Raw genomic sequence first — 26,515 nt, 5'->3', positions numbered from 1 at the left:
TATCTGTACTGTACCCTCTAGTTTCTTCCTCTATATCTAACCTCACTGGATCTGTGGATTGTAGCTTGGTTATCATTTACTTAGTGGCTAACATCCACATTCAAATACATACATGCAATATGTATCTTTCTGGGTCAGGGTTACCTCATTCCAGATTTTTTCTAGTTCATCCATTTGCCTATGAATTTCATGATGTCATTATTTTTAACAGCTGAGCAGTACTCCATTGTGTAAATATGCCACATATTTTTAAATCTAGTCTTCTGTTGGGAAACAACTAGGTTGTTTCTAGTTTCTGGCTATTATGAATAGAACAGAAATAAACATGGTTGAGCAACAGTCTTTGTGGTAGGATGGAGCATCCTTTGGGTTTATGTCCAAGAATGATATAGCTGGTCCTTGAGGTAGTTCAATTCCTGTCTTCCTGAGGAACCATTGCACTGATTTTCACAGTGGCTGTACAAATTTGCATCCCCACCAACAATGCAAGACTGTTCCCTTTACTCCACATCCTCACCAGTATGAGCTATAATTTGTTTTATTGACCTTGGCCATTCTGTTGACTTGTGTAAGATGAGATCTCAGCATAGTTTTGTTTTTCATTTCCCTAATGGCCAAGAATGTCAAACATTCTCTAAGTGTTTCTTAACGATTTGAGTTCCTCTTTTGAGAATTCTCTGTTTAGATCTGTACCCCATTTTTATTATTTATTCTTCTCTCATACAGTATATCCCAACAGCAGCTTCCCCTACTTCCACTTCTTCCAGTTCCTCCACCTCCCCTCTCCCCCAGGTTCATTCCCCTCATTAACCCCCGCCAAAAAAAAATTATAGCCCTTCTAGGGACATCAACCAAGCACTGAATAGCAAGAGACAATAAGATCAGGAACAACCCCTCACATGAAGGTTGGGCAAGGCAACTCACTAGGAGAAAAGGGTTTCAGGAGCAGGCAAAAAAAGTCTAAGCTACCCCCACTTCGACTGTCAGGAGTTATCCCAAGAAACCAAGCCAACAACCATAACATATAAGCAGAGGACCTAGCATAGACTTACGCGGGCTCTGCAATTGCCACTTCAGTGTGAGCCCCCCTGAACCCTGCTTAGTTGATTCTGTTAGCTAGGCTCTCCCACTGTCCTCAATCCCTCTGGCTCCCACACAATTCCTCTTCACTTTCTTCCACAGGTGTACCCCATTTTAGCTGGATTTTTTTGTTTTCTTGTTATCTAATTTTTGAGTTCTTTATATATTTTGGATATTAGCCTTCTATCAGATGTATAGATGGTAAAAATTTTATCCATTCTGTAGGCTGCCACTTTGTTGGAATGACAGTGTTTTTTTGCCCTGCAGAAGCTTCTTCGTTTCATGAGGTCCTATTTAGTAATTGTTGATCTTAGTGCCTGTTCTAACAGTGGTCTGTCCAAAACATCTTTTCCTGTGCCAATGAGTTTGAGGATATTCTCCACTTAATTCTTCTATCAGGTTCATTGTATCTGTTTTTATGTTTATGTGTTTATCCATTTGGAGTTGAGTTTTGTAGAGGATGTTAAGTATAAGTCTATTTGCTGTAATGCTCTTTCTCTATTCATTTGGGTATCAGAATAATTGTGGCCTCATAAAATGAACTGGGCAGTGTTCCTTCTGTTTCTATTTTGTGGAATATTTTGAGGAGTATTGATGTTAACTCTTCTTTGAAATTCTGATAGAATTCTGCATGAAAACCATCTAGCACTATGCTTTTTTTTTGGTTAAGAGGCTTTTTAATAACTACATATATTTCACTAGGATATAGTTTTATCTAAATTGCTTGTCTGATATTGATTTAACTTTGGTAAGTGGTGCCTATCAAGAAAATTATCAATTTCTTTTAAATTTTTCCAGTTTGATGAGGTACAGGTTTTTAAAGTATGTCTCCATGATTCTTTGGTTTTCCATGGTGTCTGTTGGTATGTCTCACTTTCACTCCTAATTCTATTAATTTGGATATTTCCCCTTTGCCTTTTAGTTAATTTGGATAATGGTTTGTCAATCCTACTGATTTTTCTCAAAGAACTCTTTGTTTATTGAATTTTTGTATTTTTTTTTGTTTCTATTTCATTGATTTCAGCCCTGAGTTTATTTGTCTGTTGAAAGGTATTTAGATTGTTTCCCTTTCCTGGCTATTGTGAATAGGGCCTCTGACCTCCATATGTGCACCCCCGACACACACACACACACACACAGTAAATGAAATGCTTTTTTAAAAGTGTACCATTGACCATCAGAAAATATAAATATCTGTGTTGTTTATGCAAGGTGAGGTTTGGAATCATCTTTGAAGAATGGAAATTTTATAAAGAGTAAACAGTAGGGATGAAGCTTCCAATTGGGTAGCAGCTAGAGTTCTTGATGTTCTATAACTTAGGTATGTGGCATCTTCAGTAAGTATCTTTAGTGGGTCTTAGTGACAAGGTCTGGGGCATGGGGGTTACAGTAGCATTGGTTGCATATAATGTTTGGGGATCTATGGGACCTTGTTAGCCAACAATTATAAAAGAGGTAACTCTTAAGTCCACTCAGTATTAGAGCATGCTCTTAGGATTGAAGGGGGTGGGGTGAGAGGCTATGTGGAGTGGGTGGGACAGGAGGTGGAGGAGGGGAGGGAGTGGGAATTTGGATTGGTATTTTTTTAAAGTAATAAAATAAAATAAAAGAAAAGAAATGCAAAAAAAGGAGGTAACTCATTCTTGGTAGTATGTGTGATAGTGGTCTTGTACCCTGTGAAGATTTGTCACTTGTATTGGTTTAATAAAATGCTGATTGGCCAATAGCCAGGCAGGAAATATAAGTGGGGTGACCAGGCAAGGAGAATTCTAGGAAGATGAAAGGCTCAGCCTGCAGTTGTCACCCAGACTCAGAAGAAACAAGATGAGGATACCTCACTGATAAAAGGTACCAAGCCACATGGCTAACACAGACAAGAATTATGGGTTAATTTAAGATGTAAGAATTAGCTAAAATTATGCCTAAATTATTGGCCAAACAGTGTTGTATTTGATATAATTTCTGTGTTATTATTTGGGTCTGGGCAGCCAGGAACCAAACGAACAGTCTCCATTTACAGTAGTAGGGGTTTTATTTGGTAGTGTCTGGTATCTAGTTGTGATTGGCCCCCCATTATAGGGTAACTTCATTTAAACTCCATATGTGAATATTCATTCTCTCAGTTCTATTCTTCTTTAGAACCCTGGCTAATATACTTGGTAAGAAACTTGGCAATTACCTATCATCTATAGGTATTCTAAATAAAACATACATATCTAAATCTTTAAAGAGAACATTCGTATTTGAGGGAAAATATGATATGCTTGTCTTTTTGATTCTATGTTACCTTACTCATTATGAACTAGTTAAGGAGCTATGGGGAAGAAGAAATCTTTCAACGAATGGGATGGTGTGGGAGGTCCTTCTGTCTATGTTTTGCTTTTGTTGGTTAATGAATAAAGAAACTGCCTTGGCCTGATTATAGGGCAGAACTTAGGAAGGTGGGTAAAAACTGGACTGAATACTAGGAGAAGGAAGGTGGAGAGAGAGAAGCCATGGAACTGCCAGAGGCAGACGTGCTGAAACTTTGCTGGTAGGTGACAACCTAGTGGTGATGCACAGATTACTAGAAATGGGTTAAATTAAGATGTAACAGTTAACCAATAAGAAGTCAGAGATAATAGGCCAAGCAGTGTTTTAATTAATATAGTTTCTTGTGGTTATTTTGGTTCTGGGCAGCCAGGCCAAACAAGCGGCCTCCTACTACAATGGGAAAGAGAATATATTGTTATGATGTAGGATTACCCTCTGTATGCTGTGAATACCATTGGTTAATAAAGAAGCTGTTTTGGGCCTGTGATAGGGTAGAACAGAGCTAGGTGGGGGAAAGTAAACTGAATGCTGGAAGAAAGAAGGTGGAGTCAGAGAGAAGCCATGACAGATGCTGGAATTTACCTAGTAAGCCACAGTCTCATGGCGATACATAGATTAATAGAGATGGGTTAATTTAAGGTATGAATTAGCCAGAAATATGCCCAAGTTATTAGCCAAACAGTATTGCAAATAATATAGAATTTGTTTGTGTTCATTCTCTTCCTTCCACCATCCTTCCCCTTTCCATTGGCACCCTTCATCTCCCAAAATAGTTCCCTTATGATTTCCTAGTGTGTGTATTGTGTGTACTCTTTTCTCATAGTAAATTCTCATCATTAAAGTATATGTAGTAGTATTTATTCAGTTAATGCCAAAAAGATCTGAGCTCTGCTTTTGTCAGTTGTTATCATTAATTTCTGTTTTTTTAAACTTCATTATATATTATCCTATAATGCTCGAAGACAGTTTGCTTTATCTCATGGTTCTTTTCTTTTTGGATTGTCATTTTTCTCCTCCATACCATGAAACTATTCTGGCATTGTGTTTGTTTTTTTTTTTTAATTTTCGAGACAGGGTTCGGCAGAGGCAGGTGGATCTCTGTGAGTTCAAGGCCAGCCTGGTCTACAAGAACTAGTTCTAGGACAGGAATCAAAAAGCTACGGAGAAACCTTGGCATTGTGTTTTATTTACTTTGAACAAGTATACAACCTACTGAGTCTAGTTATTATTACTTATATGTACAATCATTTAGGACTGATCACTTGGGATTGCTTATTAGGAGAAAACAAGATTGCAATACTAGAGAAAACTTATTCTCTTTCTCTTTCGCTCTCTCCCTCTTCCCCCTTCTCTCTCTCTCTACAGCCATTGATTGTACATAGCTCTGCATCTAGGGGGTAAGTGAAAATTTTCTCAGTCCACATTAGTATGTCAACTGCTGTTGTTTCATGCTGATCTTGTTTAGGTGACCATAATCTGAGATTTCAAGGGTATAGCTTCCCTATCATACATAGATGACACTGTTTTGTAGCATATGTCTTGGTACTCTGGCTCTTACACCCTTTCCACCCTTTTCTCCTATGATATTCCCTGGATCTTAGGTATAGGGGTTGTGTTGTAGACTTATTAATTGGGGTTGGACACCACATACTCATTTGTTCTCTATATTTGGACAAGTTGTAGATCTTTGTAGAAACTTTTGTATGCTACAAAAATAAGCTTCTTTGATTGGGGTGAGAACTAACTACACTTACCTATAAGTATTTAGAATACAGTTAGAGATTGTGATTTAGGAAAATGGCAGTGGTAGGTTCTCCAGGGTCTATGATCACTCCAGCCATGGATAATTGACTAGCTTTACAATACCAGTCATGATTTTCCTCTTATTGAGTAGGTCTATTGGTTACCCTCAAAATATAATTGCCATTATTGCACTAGTGGGGATGTCATGCCAACTGGTCATTGTCCTGGTTTGCAGGCTTAACAGCTAGGTGGGGCTATTGATTCCTTTTCTCCCTTGACAGCTTGCATAGCACCTTCTGATACGATGAGAATTTGTCCTCAGGGAGGAGGCTTCTATATCATTTCCAGTTCAATCCCTGCAAATTTTGTGTCTAAAGTATGCAGTGTCTTACACTCAAGTTCTGGTAGGTGATCAAGGGTCTATGTTACTTTATTAGTCTCTTAGATCTGCTCTTACCAACAAGTTGAAGGGAAGTTTTCCATGGCTGGCTTCTTTGTTTTATTGTTTGTTGCTTGTTTTACAATGGTTGTTGGGGAGAGCATTATCATCCCATGTGGCATATTTCTATTTAAACTGTGTGTGTTTGTGTTTAAGTAAACTTTTAAAATGTTTTATATGTTTTTTCAAGCATCTTTAGTGTTATTTATCTCTCTTTCCTGCCTTTCTTTCTGTATTACCCTTACTCCTCCACAATTAAAGCCCCAGCCTGTTTTCTCCTTTCCCTCTTCATAGAACTAATATTCTATTATACCCCACACCTAGAGCTCTTATCCCCTACTCCCTCCATGTTCCTTTTCTACTTTTCTTGCTTCTTCAGTTACTTCAGGTTATATATCCAAATCTAAAGATTTGGAACAAGGATCCACAAAAAAGAGAGAACATGTGACATTGCTCTTTCAGAGTGGGGGTTACCTCAGTATATTTTCCAGATCCCTTTATTTTCCTGAGTCTTTCATGATTTCAGTTTTCTTTACAGCTGAATAGGATTCCACTGTATATGTACCACATTTTCAGTATCTGTTCATCAGTTAAAGATCATTTATGTAGTTTCCATATCCTAACTATTGTAAATAGAGTGATAATGAACATAGCTGCATAGGAGGAAATCAAGTTCTTAGGATATAAAGTTTTTAGTTTTATGAGGTCTTATTTTTCAATTATTGACTTTAATTCCTGAGAAAATACAGTTCTTTTAATAAAGTTATTTACTATACCTTTATCTTGTAAGGTACTGGCTATGTTTTCTTCTATTGGTTATAGTGTTTCAGGTTTCACATTAAGGTCTCTGATCCATTTGGAGTTGATTTTATGCAGGATGGTAGACATGGCTTTAATTTCATTCTTCTACATATGAACATCCAATTTTCCCAATATCATTTGTTGAAAATGGTGTTTCCTTCCTCCAGTGTATATTTTTAGCATCTTTGCCATATCAGAAGATTCTAATTACATTCACTCATGTTTGAGTGTTTTATTATGTTCTGTGGGTCTACATGTCTGTTTTTTTGCCATCACAATGCTTTTTTCTTTATTACTATAGCTCTGTATATAGCTTGAAATATGGTATGGTAATCCCTCCAACATTGGTCCTTTTGCTCAGAATTGCTTTGGCTATGCAGGGGCCTTTATTGCTTCCATATGAATATTAGGATTTTTAAAATTCCTTTTATGTATTTTAGTTTTCATATTTGCTTTGTGGTTTAATTCCTCTACTTTATCTTCAAGTCTGTATATTCTATTTTCTACTTGATTGATTACTGCAAAGCATTCTTCTGAGTTTTCTACTTGGGTTATTAATGTTTTTCAACTTCATCTTCATTTCAGCTTGAATTTTCTTCAGCATTTCTGTCTCTTTTTGAATGCAGTTTTAAAATCCTGATCTTTTTCATTTCCTGGTGTTCATTTAGTTCGGTGGTTCTCAACCGTTCTAATGCTGTGGCCCTTTAATATAGTTCCTCCTGTTTTGGTGACCCTCCAACCATAAAATTATTTCATTGCTACTTTATAACTTTTATTATAAATATCTGATATGCAAAATATCTGATTTGCAACCCCTAAAGATTGCAATGACAGCTTGAGGACCTGACCTAGGTAATTGTGATTGAGTCATATTTCTACAGGACTGGTGAATATAAGGAGGAGAATACTATCTTTTTCTTTTATAGTATGTGTGTGCTTGCTTGCACACACGTTGATCTGGGTTTGTGGATTTCTTTCATTGATTATGGGTCTGATGTGAGATTCTAGACTGACTCTGTTATATGGAAGTTTGATTTGCTTTTGCTGTTGCCCAAGCTTGTATGACTTAAAATCTAGTATGAAGAGTTAGTAGATTAGTCCTGTGGCCACTTGGTACTCATTGTTTATTGGTGTTGTAGGAGTTATTTCAGTTCAGTGGTAATGAAGAAAGCATGCAAATGTGACTCCCAGTTTGATCTGCCTCAGCTAATGCACAATCTGTACTATCTGATATAGGCTTGGGAGTGTGAAGAAAGTTTGGGTGGGAATCTGGGACATTCACCAGACTGAGCTGGTACACAGTATGCGTGACCAGGGATAGGTCTGGGAGTGGGGAAACAGCTCAGGGAAGGAATATGGCAGTGCATTTTAAAATCCAAATCAGTTAATTTTGTGTGTGTTCTAACTTTGTACCTTAAATCTTACTGCTTGTGCATTGATGGGGAAGCATTTATTAGTGGCAAGAACAGAGGCTGATAGATGGCCCTATTAGACTTCATATAGCTTGAAGATATGTTTTTGGCCCATAGTGTTCTGGCAACCAGTGTTGAATTTAGTTCTTGTGGTGACCACCATAAAGTGCCTCTAAAATGTCCAACCAAAAAGAGTGTAGCTGGCCAAGTGCCCAACTTCTGCATTCTTTAATCCATTATTATTTTCCTGCCAAGGCCACCGTTTCCATGGATGGCTCCCAAGTACTGAATGAGCAAGGCAAGAATACTAATGAAGACAATTCCATGGAGACCTAGATTCTTCTAATGACCATTTTTGGCTTGAAGATTCTCCAACAATTTTGTTGAAACTATACAACTGCATTGCAGTCTAAGACCTTGCTTACATCTTCTTCTTCAGAAATTAGCTCTGCATCATGATATGATGGCTGTCCCAGTTTTAAAACTCTCTCTGCATATTCTTTCACATGATTTACTCCAATAACTTTCTTGCATGTGTATATTTCTATTTTGGCATCTTTTGTTTTGTTTCATTTTGAGACCATGTCTATATATACCTGCCTGTCCCAGAACTTGTCATTTAAACTAGGCTAACTTTAAACTCACAGAGCTCTGCCTGTCTCAACCTCCTGAGTACTGGAATTAAAGGTATACATTACAATGCCTGGCTTGACATCTTGTATTTTAGAAGATTTAAATCAATGTAGCTGTCAGCATTACAATTGTGGAAGTTTTATATGTAAACTCTGTATATCTCATATCTAGCTCTTCTCTAGTGATTATTTTCAAACAGGCTTGGTCTTGCTGGATCATCACTGCCCCCTTCTCTCAACAAAAATTGTTGTTTATACTTTACTTACTTCCTTACCTCAATTCGGACTTGAATTATGAGAACTTGATGAAAATGAATTGTAGCCAGAGACTGCTTGTTCATTTCCCAGCCACCCAGATCCAAATAATCACACAGAAACTGTATTGCAATACTGTTTGGCCTATTAGCTCTGGCTTCTTATTAACTAACTCTTACATCTTAAATTAACCCATTTCTATTAATCTGTGTGGCACCACGAGGCTGTGGCCTACCAGTAAGGTTCTGTAAGGCATCTTTCTCATTTGGCAGCTACATGGCATCCTCCTAAATCCACCTACCCTCTTTCTCTATCTCTGTTTGGATTTCACACCTGGTTTTGCTCTGCTAAGCCATTGACCAAAACAGTTTTATTCATTATCCAATAAAAGCAACATATATACAGAAGGGCATCCCACATCATCTCTCCTTTTCTGTCTAAATAAAAAGAAAGGTTTTAACTTTAACATAGTAAAATTACATATACAAAACAGTTATTAAACAAGAATTATAGTTACAATATTTAGTCCATTTACATTTTGCAAATTAAGGAAAATACTCTTATCATCTATCCTGTCTTTGTGAGTCTAAAGTTTCATATCTAATTTATCTTTTATCATAACTAAGGAAAACTATAACTATCTGTCTTCAATTCTTCAGAGGCCCCAGAAGGATATATATTATTACCTAAGTAAACAGGAAGTGTATTGTAAGCAACTTCCAAAGTTCTCAAATTGACAGAGACATCATGCTGCCTGGACTGTCACCCAATGTTCTTCTGCAATGTTGGGGTATCCATCTATAGCCTACAGCCCCATAGTATCTTCTGTGTCTGGCAGACTCTTTCGTGAAGTAGGAACCCTGAAGGACTGTTTCTATTTCATTAGGCAACTTCAGCAGTCATGTTTTTGTGGGTCCTGCATGTTCAGTTCATACAGCATATCATCAAGTAATACAGGCAAGCACAGTTTCTTGCCCAAATGACTAACAAACTCTATAAGGAGCTTCTTCAATGCCCATCATCCTCTTGAAGTAGATTGGTATGCCTGTTGAGAAAAGTCTAAATTCTTAAAACATTTTAAATGCCATATTCCATAGGTCTTTGAAGCACTGAAGATTATCTAACTGAAATATATCTCTTTATATCTAGAAAACCTAACATGACTGGAAATTTGATTATTATAAATGATTATGAATCTGTAATTTTTAATTATACATTACATTTTTAAATGAACTGCATAAACACAATACCCTAAACACGAGTAGAAGTATATATACACAGTGTAACAAAATCTACCTTAAATTTGTATCAATAGACCAAGATCCATACCAATGCAAGTATTCATCTCTGTATCACCCCCCCCCCCCCCGCCTATTTTGGAAAATGACTATGACCATTAAACATGTATAACCAACCATTTTTAAATGAAAATAAACATTTATAAACAATTATTTTGAGAATTTGGGTGTAGTTTTCTCCAAGGTGCTTCTTGCTGTCTGTTGGGCGGGGTAGTTTTAGGGTTCGTGGAGACCTTTCAGGGGTCTTATTCCATCAAACCACATTAGCCTGGAAGGAATCTACAGATTCTTGTCTTCTGTGGAAACAAAAGCAGAACCTCTTTTCCAAAGTAACATATGCTTAGACTCAAAATTTTGAAGTCAAGATACCTTTATATCTAGAAAACCTAACATGACTGAAAATTTGATTTAGCTTAGGAGCCCCCAGAATCAAATATCTATCTACAGTCAAAAATTCAAAAGAAACACCATAATATACATAATCCAGGCTCTTTGTGTATTTTCCATATTTATGTGGCTTTTTAAAAACTCTATTTCTTGTTTTTTTTTATTTTTTAATTTTCAGTTTTTTGAGATAGCATATCTCTGTGTATTTTACTCTGTAGACCAGGCTGTCTTTGAACTCACAGTGATCGGCCTGCCTCTGTCTCCCAAGTGCTGTATTAAAGGTGTGTACCACCACACCCTACTACTCTCTTTTCTTTTTTTAGGACTTTCTCTATCGCTTTTCTTTTCTCTTCCAAACCTACGTATATTTTTAAATACACTGTAAACCATTTATAGGTGTTTAAAATGTAAATCTGTTTTTACTGTATATCTCTATCTTTTTCTGAGCACATGAGTCTTTAATTTGCTAAGTGATATGGCTAGGAATAAATTTTGAAGTAGATTGGTGCTGCCGGGACCAGATGTGTCTCACTGTCATGAAAAGTCCTGAATTTTTAAAACATTTAAATGTTATATTCTGAAGGTCTCTGAAAGATTTGAAAAATACCTAAGTAACTGAAATATATCTCTGTATATCTAGAAACCTAACTAACATGACTACAATCTTGAGTATTATAGATGACTATCTATTAACCTATATTTCTTAATTATACATTACATTTTAAAATGAACCATACAAGCACAATACCTTAATCAAGAGGAGAAATATAGATATAACAAAATTGACCTTAAATTTGTATCAATAAACCAAGATCCATACCAATGCAAAGTATCCATCCCTATACTTTAAATGTAAAGAAACAATTATAAACAATATTTGGGAATATGGGTGTAGATTTTTTTCATACTGCTTCCTGCTGATTGGGGGCACTGTTAATCAGGTCTTTTATGGTATATCCTGTGTGCTAGGTTCATCTCAGTCAGCAGTTGGGTGAACTTAATTTTTTGAGGGTGTTCATGGTAATCTTTCAAGGGGACGTGGTCTATCAAACCATATTTGTCTGGAGTATTCCACAGGTTCTCACATGTGGAAACAAAAGAAGAACTTCTTTTCCAAAGCAACTTATTATTAAGCCCAAATTCTGAAGTCAAGATACCTTTATAATATACATGGTGTTTTAGCCTAGCAGCCCATATAATGAAATGTCTCTCTGTACTTAGCCCCTTCACAGTCAAAAATTCAAAGATAACACAATAATATACATAATCCAGACTTTCTGTGAATTTTCCATCTTTATGTGACTTATTTGTCTTTATTCCTTTTAATCCATGACTATCTGTACTCTGTCTCTTTAAAGACTTTACCCTTTTTAAGCATTAACTTTATTTTATGACTCTCTATACTCCTTTTCTTCTATCTTCCAAGCCTACGTACATTTATCCAACACTATGACTCATTTAGAATTCTTTTATGTCTGAATCTATCCTATTGTGAATCTGTAATTCTTTACTGTCCAGGAGCACTTTTGCTTTGTGCTTTTAAAATGCTAAGTGCTTAAGAATCTAAGCTGCAACATTACTAGGTCAAATAAGGTACCGCCTGCTTGCCCTGCCCAGCCCAGGATGGCAGAGCCACTCACACCTCTGAGAGCCAAGCACAGTGTCCCAGTTCCAGGCACACAGCCATTCCATGTTGCCATTAAGAAAGCTGCAGCAGTCTGCTCACAAGCCCCATTCAAATGGTCTGTCTCCTCAAAGAGCCAGAGGTTGCAGTAGCAGCATACCCCAGAAAGCCTGCATTTCAAAACAGCATGCCCCCCCACCACTGTTGCTGGATCAGGAAAATCTCTCCAAAAGAAGCTGTGGCACACTGCCAGCAAACAGCAAGAAGCTGTGTTTAAACTCTGTATTTTTTTCATCTAGAATTCCTTTTCAAGCCCTCTCAGGTTTTACGTGGATTTAGTTGTCCACATGGGCACCAATCTGTAAGAGGAGGCCTGCTTGTTTGTCCTGGCCACCCAGCTAGCTTAGGCCTGAAATAACGACACAGAAACTGTATTAATGAAATCACTGCTTGGCCCATTATCTCTCCAGCTTCTTATTGGCTAACTCTTATATTAATTTAACCCATTTCTATTAATCTGTGTATCGCCATGTGGCAGTGGCTTACTGGGTAAAATTCCCAGTGTCTGCTTCTGGTGGCTCCATAGCATCTCTCTCTCACACTCTGCCCTTCTTCCTCCCAGCATGACATTTAGTTTTTCGCACCTACCTACGTTTTGCCCTGTCAAGGAGCCAAGGCAGTTTCTTTATTCATTAACCAATGAAAGCTGCACATAGAAGAAGGAACTCCCACACCATGCCATCTCTGGGACTGCTGGGTGGGAGCTGTGCTCACCACCTCAACTCTGGGAAACACTGTGTAGAACAGAAACCTTTTTATTTTTTTGTCTGAGTAAAAGCTAAATTTTTCATGCAGCATGTTGTGTGGTCTGGAAATGTCTCTGTGTATGACAGGAGGAATCCACCATGTTCTCCTGTTTGTGCACATCTGGCAGACACCATCAAGTTGGTTGCCCAGGCAGGGAGTGCTGAGCTGCTGAGAGGCTCTCAGCTACTTTCTTCCTAACCCTGAGCAGGCATATAAGCACCCAGATCCAATGTGGGTGGCAGCCACATGAGCTAGCCCCAAATGTAGAGGCACCATTATGTAAATGGAGACTGCTCGTTCATTTCCCGGCCATCCAGACCCAAATAATCACACAGCAACTATATTAATTACAACACTGTTTGACCAATAAGTAAGGCATATTTCTAGCTAGCTCTTACATCTTGAATTAACCTATTTCTATGAATCTGTGTATTACCATGAGGCTGTTGCCTACCAGTAAGGTTTTGGCAGACATCTTTCTCCTTTGGCAGCTACATGGCATCTCCTGACTTCACGTACTCTCTCTATCTATGTTTGGATTTCCCACCTGGCTTTACTCTGTGAAACCATTGGCCTAAACAGCTTTATTAATTATCCAATAAAAGCAACACATATACAGAAGGACATCACACATCAATGAACATTACTTTAGTTCATATAACCCAATACATTACTTGGTAGTTATTACTAGATACTGGTAATTTTGAAGAAAATGACATCATCTTTGCTCTCCTTGGATTTTGGTTTCTTGCAAAAAACAATCAATTAACCACAATAATTTGAACTAATAAATGTATAATTATGTTTTAGAGTGCATTTTCAGAAAAAAAGTAAAAATGATCCTTGAGGAAGTATTTAGGATATTGTAGATCCTCTTCTTCTCCCTGTATCCACCAATTACATTGATGGTTTCATTCAGTGACTTTTAATAATAATGGGCAACTCCCAAATTTGTATCTCTAGCTCATGTTTATTTCTTGATCTCAAAATGCATATATCTAGCTGCCTTTCTGATATTTACACTTATAAATCAAGGATATATCTCAAATTTAACATCCCTATCAAATCCTTATCTTTTTCTGCAAAGCTATATTTTCCTTATATTGGTTAATAACAATTCTACTCCCTGTTTATCAGTCCAATCAACTTGGATCATTATTTCTCATTTTCCCCATTATATATCTAATTAATCATCAAATCATATTGTCTGTACCTTCAAACGTGTACAGATTTGGTTTCCTTTTCATCATATCTGCTACTACCACCCTAGTCTACATTACTATTTTTTCTGCATTTCTGCTGCAAAAGCAATATTGCATTAACATACAAATAAATCTCTCTCCTTTCTTTAGCCATTTTATAGTTTCTTAATACAGCAACCTGTTAACTTATTTTCCTAAAAAAAAATAAAAACAAACAAAAACAACCTAAAATGGTCTTCCTTTTCTGTCATAATTATTTTTTTAATCTAATCTGGCCCAACCAGCCCCCTTTCTCACTTCTCTATTCTTATTGAACTTCAGCCATATTGTCTTCTTTGTTACTCTTTGGTCCCAACAAATGATCAGAACTTAGAGCCTTTGCACTGGTTGTCATCTAAAACTTGCTTTACCTCAGATATCCTCATTATTAACTTTTCTTTTGATCCTCTTTTTCTCCTGTTTGTCATCCTTCTTAGTGAGTTCTACCCCGACCAAGATAGTTAAAAGTCCAACTCCAGTGAAAATGGTTTCCTATAGAAAAGATTGGCCTTGGACTTACAAGGTAGTCAAGGATGATTTTGAATTCCTGATCCCCTTTACTACCTTCTAACTAATGGGTAAACATATGCTACCATACCCAGATTTGTCTTGCTCTTTTATTACCTTTTAATTACTATATAATTTATATATTCTACTTATTTTTATCTACTTTCTTTTTAGCAGGTATGTCCAACCCATGGCCCATGGACCACATATGACCTGGGATAGCTGGGAATATAGACCAAACACAAAATCATAAACTCACTTAAATGCTGGATGTTTTTTCTCACATATAGATTCTAGCTTCAAATTTTTAGATTTCTGTGGTTTAAGTTGGATTGTTTGTAGCTATCAGGAAGTAAGAAAAGAGCCATGAGACAAAAGTAAAAAGGAGGCCTTAGGAGAATGGATAGTAAAACATGTGATATTAAAGCAGTTGAACAAGATTACTAGGCATGAAAGGTTTAAATGCTATGGTAGTTAAAAGGACAAAGTGGGATGGAGGGTTAACTGAAACTAAGGATGCATGAAAAAGTCATATCAAAAACTATATTTTATAAGCTGACTAGAAAATATAATTTGTAGTCAGAGGCCGCTCGTTTGTTCTCACAAACACCCAGACCTGAAATTATCACACAGAAATCTATATTATTTGCAATACCATCTTCCCAATAGTTTAAGCATATTTTTAGCTAGCTCTTATAGTCTAAACTAACCCATCTCCATTAATCTGTGCATCACCAAAAGGTTGTGGCCTATGAGCAACATTTCAGCATGCTCTGGCAGGGGCATCTGTCTCCTGTGGTGGCTACATGGCTTCTCCCCAACTCTGCCTATGCTTTCTCTACATCTCTGGATTTTTCTGTCTGACTTTACTCTGTTAAGCCATTGGTCAAAAGCAACATTATTTATTAACCAATAAAAGCAACACATAAGACAGAAGGACTTCCTACACCAATAATTTCAAAACAAATTTGAACAGAGATACCTTGCATGAGTAGACAATGCTACTCCCAGAAATCATGGTTATTAATGAAAATTTCAGTGTCAGGTACAAAATGCTTCCTTGTGAGTTACTGGTCAAAACAATACAGGCTACTGTTGTCACTCTTCGTTACCCACTAGAACTAGATTTTAAGACAACATTGCTGAAGGAACCATACACTTACATATGTTATAGGACATAAATAAATTAAACTGGATACTTCTATCCTACTGGGTAGTTTTCATAGTGACAGAAGATGTCATTCACACTGCTGAGGGAAATACTTAGCAGTTTTATCCAGATGTGGACACTGTATTTTACAATACGACCTGCCAGACAAGAATTGTACACTGGTGCAATAATGATGATGGGGACAACTGACTGCTTTCTGAGTGGAGTCAAGACCTCCTCCGCAGAAAGGAATACATGTCTGGTGCTGTAAAACTAGTTAAAATCCTATTGCTAGGAAAGTCACAAACCCTAGGGAAAACCTACTACAAATGTTTTACCTAATAGGATATGTTCTGAAACTTCCTTCTGAGTACTTATATTTATACCCATAGACAAGTATTGTTCTCAGCCTGTTAGAACAGCTTCTTTTATTAGTGGGCAACAGTTACTGCAGACACTCATAACTAATCAAAGTGCTAAGAATAATTGATTGTTGAATATTCAGCCCTAAACAAACATCTATATCTCTAAGCCCCAGAGAACTTCATGTAAGAGGAGGCAGAAGGATTGTAAGAGTCAAAGGATGGGAAGAAGTGTTTTATTCACTGATATATAGCAAGTGTTGGATGGAAACAATGCTGGATACTAGTTATGTGCCTAGTAAGTGTTAAAATTAATAGACTAATTAATTTTACATATTTATTTTAAAATTTAATTTAATTTCAATTATATATAAAATACAAAATTATACATATTTAATGAAGTACTATGTGATATTTAAATAAATACTTAAATTGTATAATCAACCTAGTAAAGAATATTTTCTCAAATAATTAGTTAATGAGACTGTTAGGAAAGATTTGTCAGTAAATTGGTGTTTAATCTGAAACCTGGAGGATAAGTAGAAAGAATGAAGGAGAAAGATCAAGGATCTTTCAACAACAGTTTCAACAACAGTTTCCTCGATTTTCTTTTGCCATTTTTAGTTAGATCCTTGAGAGAAGATACAGGTTTGGCTTAGCCATTTTCAATGTCACTGAAGAGTTCACAAACCTGTTGTTGAATAAATTGAAAAATCAGTATTAAGTGTATGCACAGAAAGGCCTGTAAAGACACTGAGTGGGCAGTTATTCTTCCTAAGAGAGCTGGGAATGTGTTATAAATATGGTGACATTTAAGCTAGTTCTTAGGCAGGAGAGTGACATGACATAAGTGTTTTAAGAAGATTAATCTGGCAATAATATAGAAAATGGATTGGAATGTGAATGGACTGGAGGCAGAGAAACCATCTAGTCTATGGCAGTAGTCCAGGTATGAGGTGATGAAGGTATCTATAAAAATGGAAAGAGAAGGGCAACTCTGAAAGACATTTGGAAGAAAAAAATGACAGGAGTTAAATGGTTTCTTGGCTTAATGCCTTTCAGAGATAATGGTTCTTCTTTCATAATAACCATGAAAAGATCCCAATTGACCTATGTTGTAATTGTCTACCCTGACTAGAATTTCTAGTTATGGCTATTTTCCAAAAATTTCTGTTATTGTGATTGATACTTATTGGACCTTAATTTACATTAAGATAATGTTAATCCCCAAAGTTAAGAAGTTCTCAAAAGTAATTTTGAATATGAAATAGCAAATCATTTTTTAAATAAAAAAGAATAAATTTATAGGATTGTGTTGAAAGTTTATAATAATCTTATAGTTCCATGTCTGTCTGGATATGTGTGTGTGCAAAAGCAAAAGGATATAAAATAAGGATAAATATAAGTGACATGTACCAAAATGATTGGTATTTGAAAGAAGTACTCTATGATCTTAGAAGAATCATGGTCTATTAACATGGGTAACTTAACTCATATGATGCTATTAAACTATTCTCATTGATCAAAGAAATTAAGTAACAATGCTATATGACTAGATTTCTGTAAACATATTACCAAATTTAACAAAGAAAAAGTAGAAATCTTCAGTCTATTAACCAAGTGAGCTGAATATCACTTAAGTTAAATTTTAGGACAGATTTTCAATAAAAAATTGCAAGGGTATCAATTTAAACCTCATTTTTATTTGTGACAAGTTTACTACAGATTGTTTATGGCAATGTGGCATAATACATATGTATACTTATATGTATATATAATGAATAAGTAAATATAATTTTATTAACATTTCTTTTATGATAACCCTCGAGGCAACAGAATATAGGTTATATAATTAATATAATTGTGTGTTAATAAATGATATTCAGATCATGCTAATTAATAGTCTATAGGCAAAACAAGAATTTGTCGATGACCTGTTCGAATCCTTACCTTGGCTTGACCAGTCAGTATTTTTATCACTTTTTAAGGTAAAGATTTAGAGCAAACAGCCTATCAGTTTTAAAGAGTCCATTAAACTGGAAGAGTAATTCAGTCCAGTTCCTGTAGTTCGAATTGTAATTGGTCTTAATAATAAAATCTCAGGAGTTGGAGAGATGGCTCAGTGGTTAAGAGCATTGCCTGCTCTTCCAAAGGTCCTGAGTTCAATTCCCAGCAACCACATGGTGGCTTGCAACCATCTGTAATGACGTCTGGTGCCCGCTTCTGGCCTGCAGACATAAACACAGACAGAATATTGTATACATAATAAATAAATAAATATTTTTTAAAAAAGAAAAAAATAATAAAATCTCAGAGTCAGATATTAGAGGGTGAAAGCTGAAAGATCAGAGAAGCAGAGCAGCCAGCCACTAGTTCTTACCTCTACAAAATCCTCAGACTGAATGAGGTATTCTATCTCTTTTAAGACCTCAGATTGAATGCATGGGTGAGAAATCCTGTCTCTACTGATCCTCTGTCTAAATTCAATGAGCTCCTGTCTCCTCCCACCTTATATTCCTCTATCTGTCCAGCCATATCTCTTCCTGTTTTCACCTCCCTAATGTTGAGAGTAAAGGCATGTGACTCTCAAGTACTGGGATTAAAGGTGTGTACCCCCACCACATGGCTCTGTTTCTCTTTGAGGCTGGATCGATCTAGTGTAGCCCAGGATGGCCATGAACTCACAGAGACTGGTCTGCCTCTGCCTCCCAAGTGCTGGGATTAAAGGTGTGTGCCACCACTGCCTGGCCTCTATGGCTAACTAGTGGCTCATTTCACACTCTGATCTTCAGTCAAGCTATATTTGTTAGAGCACAAATAAAATATCATCAGAAATTCCTATAAACCTATTAATTTCTAGAAACAGTGTTAGGTGTTTGAGTACAGAAAAGAATGAGGGGCTGAGGAAATGGATCGATAAATAAGGTGCTTGCTATACAAACATAAGAACCTGAATTCAATCCCCAGCACCCATATTAAAGGTTAGGCATAGTGATACATGACTATTACCCCAGTGCTGAGGAGACAGAAACAGGAGGACCTACAAGGGCTCACTGGCCAGGCAGTCTAGACAACCAGTGAGCTCCAGATTAGTGAGTGGGAGACCTTGTCTTAAAAAATAATGTGGCAAGTGATCGAGGAAGACACCCAAGCATCCACACAGGCTTTGATTGTAAGAAAACAGGGGTTGGGGTACTTGGGAGAGGTTAGAGGGAGAAAAGCAGAAAAGAAATTATATAATTGTAATTGCAAAAAAATTTTTTTAAAAGAAAGGCAATAATGTATTTTGGAGTAGCTAAATAGGCATAATGAGATAATTAGGAAGATGTGAGGATTAAAGGTATCTATATAGTAGGTGATAATATAAAATATAAGAACATTGAATCTTATCCTAAAAGGCCTAATGATCCTTTCAAAGGAATCTATTTTTTTTTTGTTTTTTTGGGTTCTTTTTTTTTTTTGGTTTTTTGAGACAGGGTTTCTCTGTGGTTTTGGAGCCTGTCCTGGAACTAGCTCTTGTAGACCAAGCTGGTCTCGAACTCACAGAAATCCGCCTGCCTATGCATCTGTTCAAATATATCTATTTTAGTTTAGTTTATACTTTCTACATACACTATACAAAATAAGAAGGAAAGAGTGGGTAATAGATCAGTTTCATCCTTTTTGAGTGAGAAATCATGATGACCCTGGACTAGTATTATGACAAGTAGTGATATAATTAGGGTTCAGAATCATTTAATGGGTAAAAGTTCTCATGACTGGATAATTGACTTTGAAGAAGAAATTTTTAAAAAGAATGTGCCAGGTTTGAGACATTGATCTCTGGCATATACAGCTGATTGAATTGAATTGTAATTTACATGAGGAAAAATTCTATGGTGATGCCAGTTTATATGTAGGGGAGATTATTAAAAGTTATTTCATGAGTATATGAATATTTATTTCATTTACTGATGTAGTTCCAGTACCTATATGTTCCTAGCACCCAACATGTCTAAAGTTTTGATATGTTTAAAATAAATGTTCTGAATTAACAGGAGAGAAAATGGTACAACAAAATGGTACAGAAACAATTACTTGAAGAGGTAAGTGGCTACATTGTCACAATATCCAGGATCCAAGGATAATGGATTACACATTATATTAACATTTAAGTACAGTGCATCATTTCATATGCAAAGGAAACATGTGCCTCATGTTCTGAATTTTATTTCAAGTCTTTTATTAATTGCTTTCAGTCTTAATTTCTTTGGTTCCAATGAATTCCTAATGTGAATTCTTGCACCAAAGAGACTAGAACATGGTGGATGAATCCTCCATTACTAGGAGTCCTCACTGGGATAAACCTCAAACTGCACACTGCCATGCTCCCTATCATGATAATAATTGACTAAACCTCTGAAACTGTGAGTCATCCCAATTAAATGTTTTCTTTATAAGAGTTGTCATGATCATTGTGTCTCTTCACAACAATGAAAACTCTTATTATAATGGGTATAATGTATTCTTACCTAGTTATTCATCTACTCCTGTTACAAAATTTATTGTTTTATGCCCTTGTGATTGAGACACTCTTAAGAATTCATTATACACTACTGTCATCTTGCTGGTCATAAATTGTTTTAGGTTGTTTTTGTCTAGAGATATCTATATTTCTCTATATTAAAAGCATGATTGTGAGGAGAATCAACACAGAGAGACACACATACTTCCATGCTTCCATGGTCAAGTGAGGCCTTTGGTCCATTCTCAACAGATGGAGCAACTGATTTTATTTTTTGTTTTAGAGGCTTATCTCAAGATAAAATGACTCCTAAGGGTAATATTCTCAACTGGACTTAATAGTCAAAAAGAAAAAATGCTTAATTTTTGGCCATCTCCATGGTTTTATATACCCAAACAGGAAATTATAACCAAAGATTAAAATGGCTCTTTTCTTAGCAGCCCATGAAATCACAAATCTGTATGAGATGCTGTTTAGACAATATTTTTCTCATTAAGGATTTTCTTCTTAATAAAGAAGATGCTGCTCATATATAGAACATTATGACCTTGGCTCAGATTCTGAGTTCATCACTCTGGAGTCCAGCATTGGAGAGCAATGAAAAACCCTTGAGAAAAGTCCAGTGAATAGACATTGTAAGCCTATCAAGAGATGCTAATGAACTTTAATTCTGACATGTGAAAATGTCCTTTGTTTGGGCCTCTTTTGGTTCTCTGCCTAAGATTTGGATTGCTAATATAACCTTATTTTGTCTTATAAAGGAAAACATTTCATCGGAGTTTTAGTCTATTATCATGATGACAAGAAGCATGGTAGTATGTAGGCAGACTTGGTCATGGAAATGTAGCTGAGAATTCTACATATGGATCAGCAGGCAGAAGGAAGAGACAGGGAACCACTAGTCTGTGGCTCCCCTTTATTTTCACAGCCTGTTAGCTACTAGTCAACAAGGACAAGGGGTAGAAGCAATGATAGAAAGCCTTGAACAGCCTGTGAACATGAGGAAGACAGCTGTCCAGGAGACTACTTCAGTGACTCTGCTCAACTTTACTCCAGAGTATAGGGAATATATAGGATTGGGAACAGTAGTTTGGAAATCACCTAATTTGCATTAAACAATATGCTCCTATCATAAAGTTCCTAGTTACAAGTCTTAGTTATCATATGTGGAAGTGTGGTCCTATTGTAATATTCCTAGCACAATGTCTAATTACCATGTGGGCATCAGGGAGAAGAGTTTTTGCAGAGAACTGCTTCCAGGGTCATATTAGAGATAAGTCAGGCATCCAGTTCTAGAGACAGTTTCCAAATAAGGTCTACCAGAAAACAGGGTGCCTTCCACCAGGGAGAGGAAGTTATCCATGTTGCCCAGCTTGGAGAGAGCTGCCAGTCCATGATAGACTGCAACCTCTGAGTAGCAGGACCTCCCAGGACTAGGCATGGCTTGAGCTTTTGAAACCTCAAATCCCTCTCCATATGACACACTTCTTTCGACAAGGCCACACCTACTCCAACAAGGCCACACCTTCTAATAATGCCTTTCCCAGTGGGGCTAAAGGGGCCATTTTTATTGAAACCACCACCTGGCCTCCATACACCTGTAGTCATAACATAGTGCATAATGCATTTAGTCCAACCTCTAAAAGCTCTCATAGCCTATAACAGTCTCAAACTTGTTTAAAAGTTCAAAGTCTCTTCTGAGATTCATGCAATCTTTTAACTTTAACCCCTGTACAATCAAAACAAAAAAGCAGATTATCTATTTCAACATATAATGGCACAGGATATTCATTACTGTTCCAAAAGGGATGGAGGGAAACATAATGAGAAAATATTGAACCAAAGCAGGACCAAAACCCAGCTGGGTAGACTCCAAACTCTACATCTCCGTGTCTGATGTCAAATTGCTCTTCAGATCTCCAGCTCCTTTCAGCTTTGTTGATTGCAACACACTTCTCTCTTTTCAACTGGTTCTACTTTCTATTAACAGCTTCCCTAGGCAGGTATCTCACAGCTCTGGCATTTCCAACACTTTAGGATCTCCAAGGCAATCCAGGCTTCAACTTCACAGGAATGCTAACTCTTGCCTTTACTTTCTTATATTACTTTATAGGCACCAGCCAAGGAGTTCCTTTCCACCTTACATATAACAATTATTCAGATAAAACCACTGATGAACATTCAAGGTCCCTTAGAAAGAAGCACTGCAGTAGTACCCCAACTGCTGCACCTGACAACCCTACTCAACTTTAAAAGGCTATGTAGATCATGATCCCAGTTCCCTAATGAAAGCTAATGTTACCTCTTCAGAGGAGGGAAAGATGAGGACAGGAGATAATAATAATAATAATAATAAAAACAGGACATACTATTTACGTATTGGGGCCTCGATTCATGCCCTTGGCCACAAATTTAAAATGTCCTTGGTTCTGTACTGCCAGAGGCCAGAATTGCCAAAAAGTATTTGTGGGCTCTGATCCCTGGTCTGACTCCTAAATGATTTCAGCGTTACTTCTTTAGATGAGGAGAATGATGAGAACAGGAGACAGAAACTGGTCTGGTAGGGTTAGGACCTCAAAGCAGAAGTTCCATACATTCCTTTGCTGGAGCAGTGCCAGAGTTAAACAGTTCTTTTTCTTTATTATCCCCTAAGTGAGTGCTTTTGCATAAAGCCTCTATGTGACTACATTGAAGGCGTAAGTCACAAACAATCCCACACCAGTTTGGAATTATGATTAATAGGATGGTTATTTATTTAAGGGGGGAAAACTTAAAGATCACCATCCCAGACAACAGCCCTCTGCGCAATCAGGAAGGGAGCCTAGTCGCCAGAAGCGGAGCCAGAAGCCAGAGAGAGCAAAGGGAAGTGGCCGCTTTTTTAAAGAGAGAGAGACAACGCTCCAATGGGCTGGTATCTCAGCAGCTATTGAATGAAGGAGCAAAAGGAGCTCCCGCAACAACACATGACTGAAACTGAGAGGAGGCACATAAACACCTTGCTGGGACAACTGAACTAATCAACTCATACTCCTCCCATACTTCATCCCAGTTTCTGCCATTAGTCCTTTAAAAAGGCCCCAGACTAACAACTTGATGTTATCCTGTCTCCTGGGACCCTTCCTCTTATACAAGAGCCCTGTTCTCTGTCTATATTCTTCCCTCCCTCCTCTCTTTTGACTCCTACCTATAAATCTATAATAAACTTTTATGTTTATATTAAACTCAAAAATATGTTTTCTCAAGATTGCAATCTTGAGTGGCAATTGTTTACTTCCAAGGATTGAATATACCATTCCTTGCTTTCCTGGTTTTCATCATTGCTTATAAAAGGTATACCTGTGCTTTGTCCACCCACAGCTATAGTTTTCTTTCTGTTGTTCTGAGTAATTACATTTTCACATATAATTTTCAGTGTCTGAGGCTCATATTTAACTTTTCCAGTGGATGTCCTCCCACCTTGACCCTGGTTGCTTTTCTACCCATCCCTCAGTTTGTGCCTGAGAATATCTGTGTCTGCGAGTCTGTCAGACTCAGTTCAGTCCTTATAGTTGTGTCCTTGTTGTTTTCCAAGTTGTATTGGTATGACAAAATATCTGACAAAACCACTTTTAAAAATAAGTATTTATTCTGGCAAATGATTTAAGGAAGTCCTGGCAACAGGCACAACTAACTGTAGCTTTGGTAGCAGGAATAAGCAAGCAAAGAGAGATAAATTCTGGTATATATTTAATATGAGTTAATAGTTATTGGGAAAAATAAGTAATGAATGAATTTACAACTTCTCAAGAGTGGATTTGGAAGGACTTATTTTATGTTGCAGGGTATATTTGAATAAAAACTAAGTATTAGACTATGGGTTATGATCTTTACTTTGAAGAGATGGCAAATATTTTAGACTTTACAAATCACATTCTACCTTCATCTACCTTCATTTTTATGTTTTTAACATTTTAAAAATAGAAAATCCATAACTCATTTATGGAGCCCATCATATATAATACCTCTCTGCATGAGGTGAGAAACAAGAAACAGTGAAGAAAACAAATATAATCCATATGCATATCAGTAGAGGCCTTTTATCATTCTCCTCTCTGCTCTCATCCACAAAAGCTCAAAAAATTTAACTTTAGTCACCAACTTCATAGCCTGTTATTTCAGAATGCTCCCAAGAAATCACTAAAGTCTTTTGAGTCTCTACCTATGGTATTTATATGTTATTAGTTTCACCCCATAAATAAACATAAAATTCAGTACATATTATCAAACCTACATATAAATATACATATGTGTGTGTACATATATATATATATATATGTACACATACACAAGTCAACTCAAAATTAGTTTTTTGTTTTTACTAACTTTACTACATATTTGCCAGGTCATTAAATAGAGTCACCTGAAGAACCACATAGACTTTTTTTGGTTACATGGCTTTCTTCATCTTCCCATACCACAAATTAAGATAACTATGCTTTTCAAATTATCTGGTTTGTCTTATTGAGATCATTAAACCTATTGTTTTATAATACATATAGCTATATTTATAATTGTATCATTATTCCCATGGCCTAATAAAAATTATGTTACTCTCTCTTGTCTTCTAGGATGTGGTGCCATAAGTTGTTGCACCTACAAAGCAGGCTGCAGAATTTGATGAAGAGAGGAGACATAGGTCAAGCTCTTCACCTGTCCAACTTTAAAAGTTTATTTTCCTTATCCATCCATTGGTGCCATACATCTTCCAAGTCTGTGAATTGTACTTGGCTCCAACATGAAGATCATTTGGGTAAGAGATGTGTAGGGACATATTAATTTTTAATTGTGGTAAAAACAGATAGCACACTAAAATCCCATCTTAGTTAGAGATAACTCTGCAGTGCTCCAGCCAAACTTCATACCCTGTATCATCTAAGAAAAAAAAGAAAGCCTCAATAGCCATGGTAAAATGTTTAACGCATACAGACTAGGAATATTACAAACACAGAAAGTACTACAAGGTAAAGTGTAGAGCGAGCTTTACCCATTGTATTGATTCCTAAGGTTTCTGAAAGGATTTCAAACTGAATAGTGTCAGAATACACTCCAAGAATGGAGTTGTATGAGGGAAATTCTGAGTGCTTGTGAGAAAACTCCAAGAAAACAAAAGTCTTGTGACCTCAGTTTCTTTAAAAGCACAGAATTGTTCTTGGGATTTGCTTTTGTGTTCCTACTAGTTGTAATGAATAAATGTAAGTTTGTTTCAGCTATTGTTATTCATATGCCTCTATGAAAAAACATGTTTTTGCCACATGTGGCTTGTCCTGGTAATTGTATACTTTACTCGGGTGATTCTTCTTAACCCTCAGAGTATAAATTATCTTATATTCTGAATAAAGTTGGCTATATACATGAAACTTCAGAACACTTCATTTTTAGGCTCACTCTTCCAGGTTGACATGGCCAACTAGAGAAGTAAACAGAGCGAATAAAACATAGAAATATATTTTCTCACAATGTCCTTGGAAAATCATAGTATTGGCAAGGCTGCACTGCCTTCAAAGGTCTTTGACAGAATCTTCAGTTAACCTATTCTATTTTCTTTTAGATGCCAGAAATTCTTGGCTTTTTTGTTTCTTTGCTTGCTTGCTTATAGAATCATCACTTCAATCTTGCTTCCATTACATTGTCCTCTACATTATTTTGAAGTAAGCCTCTCCTTATAAAGATGGCAATCATTATAACTTTTAAACTTGATTATATCAGCAATGACTACAGATGCTCCAATGATATATTTATTCTGTATTCTCAAGTCTTTCATCAATGTTTTATAGTTTTGGTTACAGAGATACTATTTTGTTGGCTAAATTTATTCCTAGGTACTTTATTTTAGGAACTAAATGAATGGAATATTTTTCTTGACTTTTTTGTAGCTAATCAACTTTAAACTAATTTTCTTGATGTTGGTAACTTGTTTCTTT

The 26,515-nt window shown here is 36.5% G+C and overlaps 1 protein-coding gene across 4 annotated transcripts in view; it reads left to right on the top strand.

The window, feature by feature from the left end:
• Positions 1-26,515, top strand: part of Tmlhe (trimethyllysine hydroxylase, epsilon) — a 194,880-nt gene that overhangs the window by 121,493 nt on the left and 46,872 nt on the right. For 2 of the 4 annotated variants that reach the window (XM_075956782.1, XM_075956783.1), the window contains 2 exons: positions 4,759-4,790; positions 25,163-25,344. In XM_075956782.1, coding sequence (XP_075812897.1) covers positions 25,164-25,344 — 181 coding nt within the window. In that variant the 5' untranslated portion in view covers positions 4,759-4,790; position 25,163. The remainder of the gene's footprint in view (positions 1-4,758; positions 4,791-25,162; positions 25,345-26,515) is intronic. The other 2 variants (XM_075956784.1, XM_075956781.1) reach the window with 1 other exon arrangement.

The sequence above is a fragment of the Microtus pennsylvanicus genome, chromosome X (assembly GCF_037038515.1).
Source record: "Microtus pennsylvanicus isolate mMicPen1 chromosome X, mMicPen1.hap1, whole genome shotgun sequence".
Classification (NCBI taxonomy): Eukaryota; Metazoa; Chordata; class Mammalia; order Rodentia; family Cricetidae; genus Microtus; species Microtus pennsylvanicus.
This window is presented reverse-complemented; position numbering and strand designations above follow the sequence as displayed.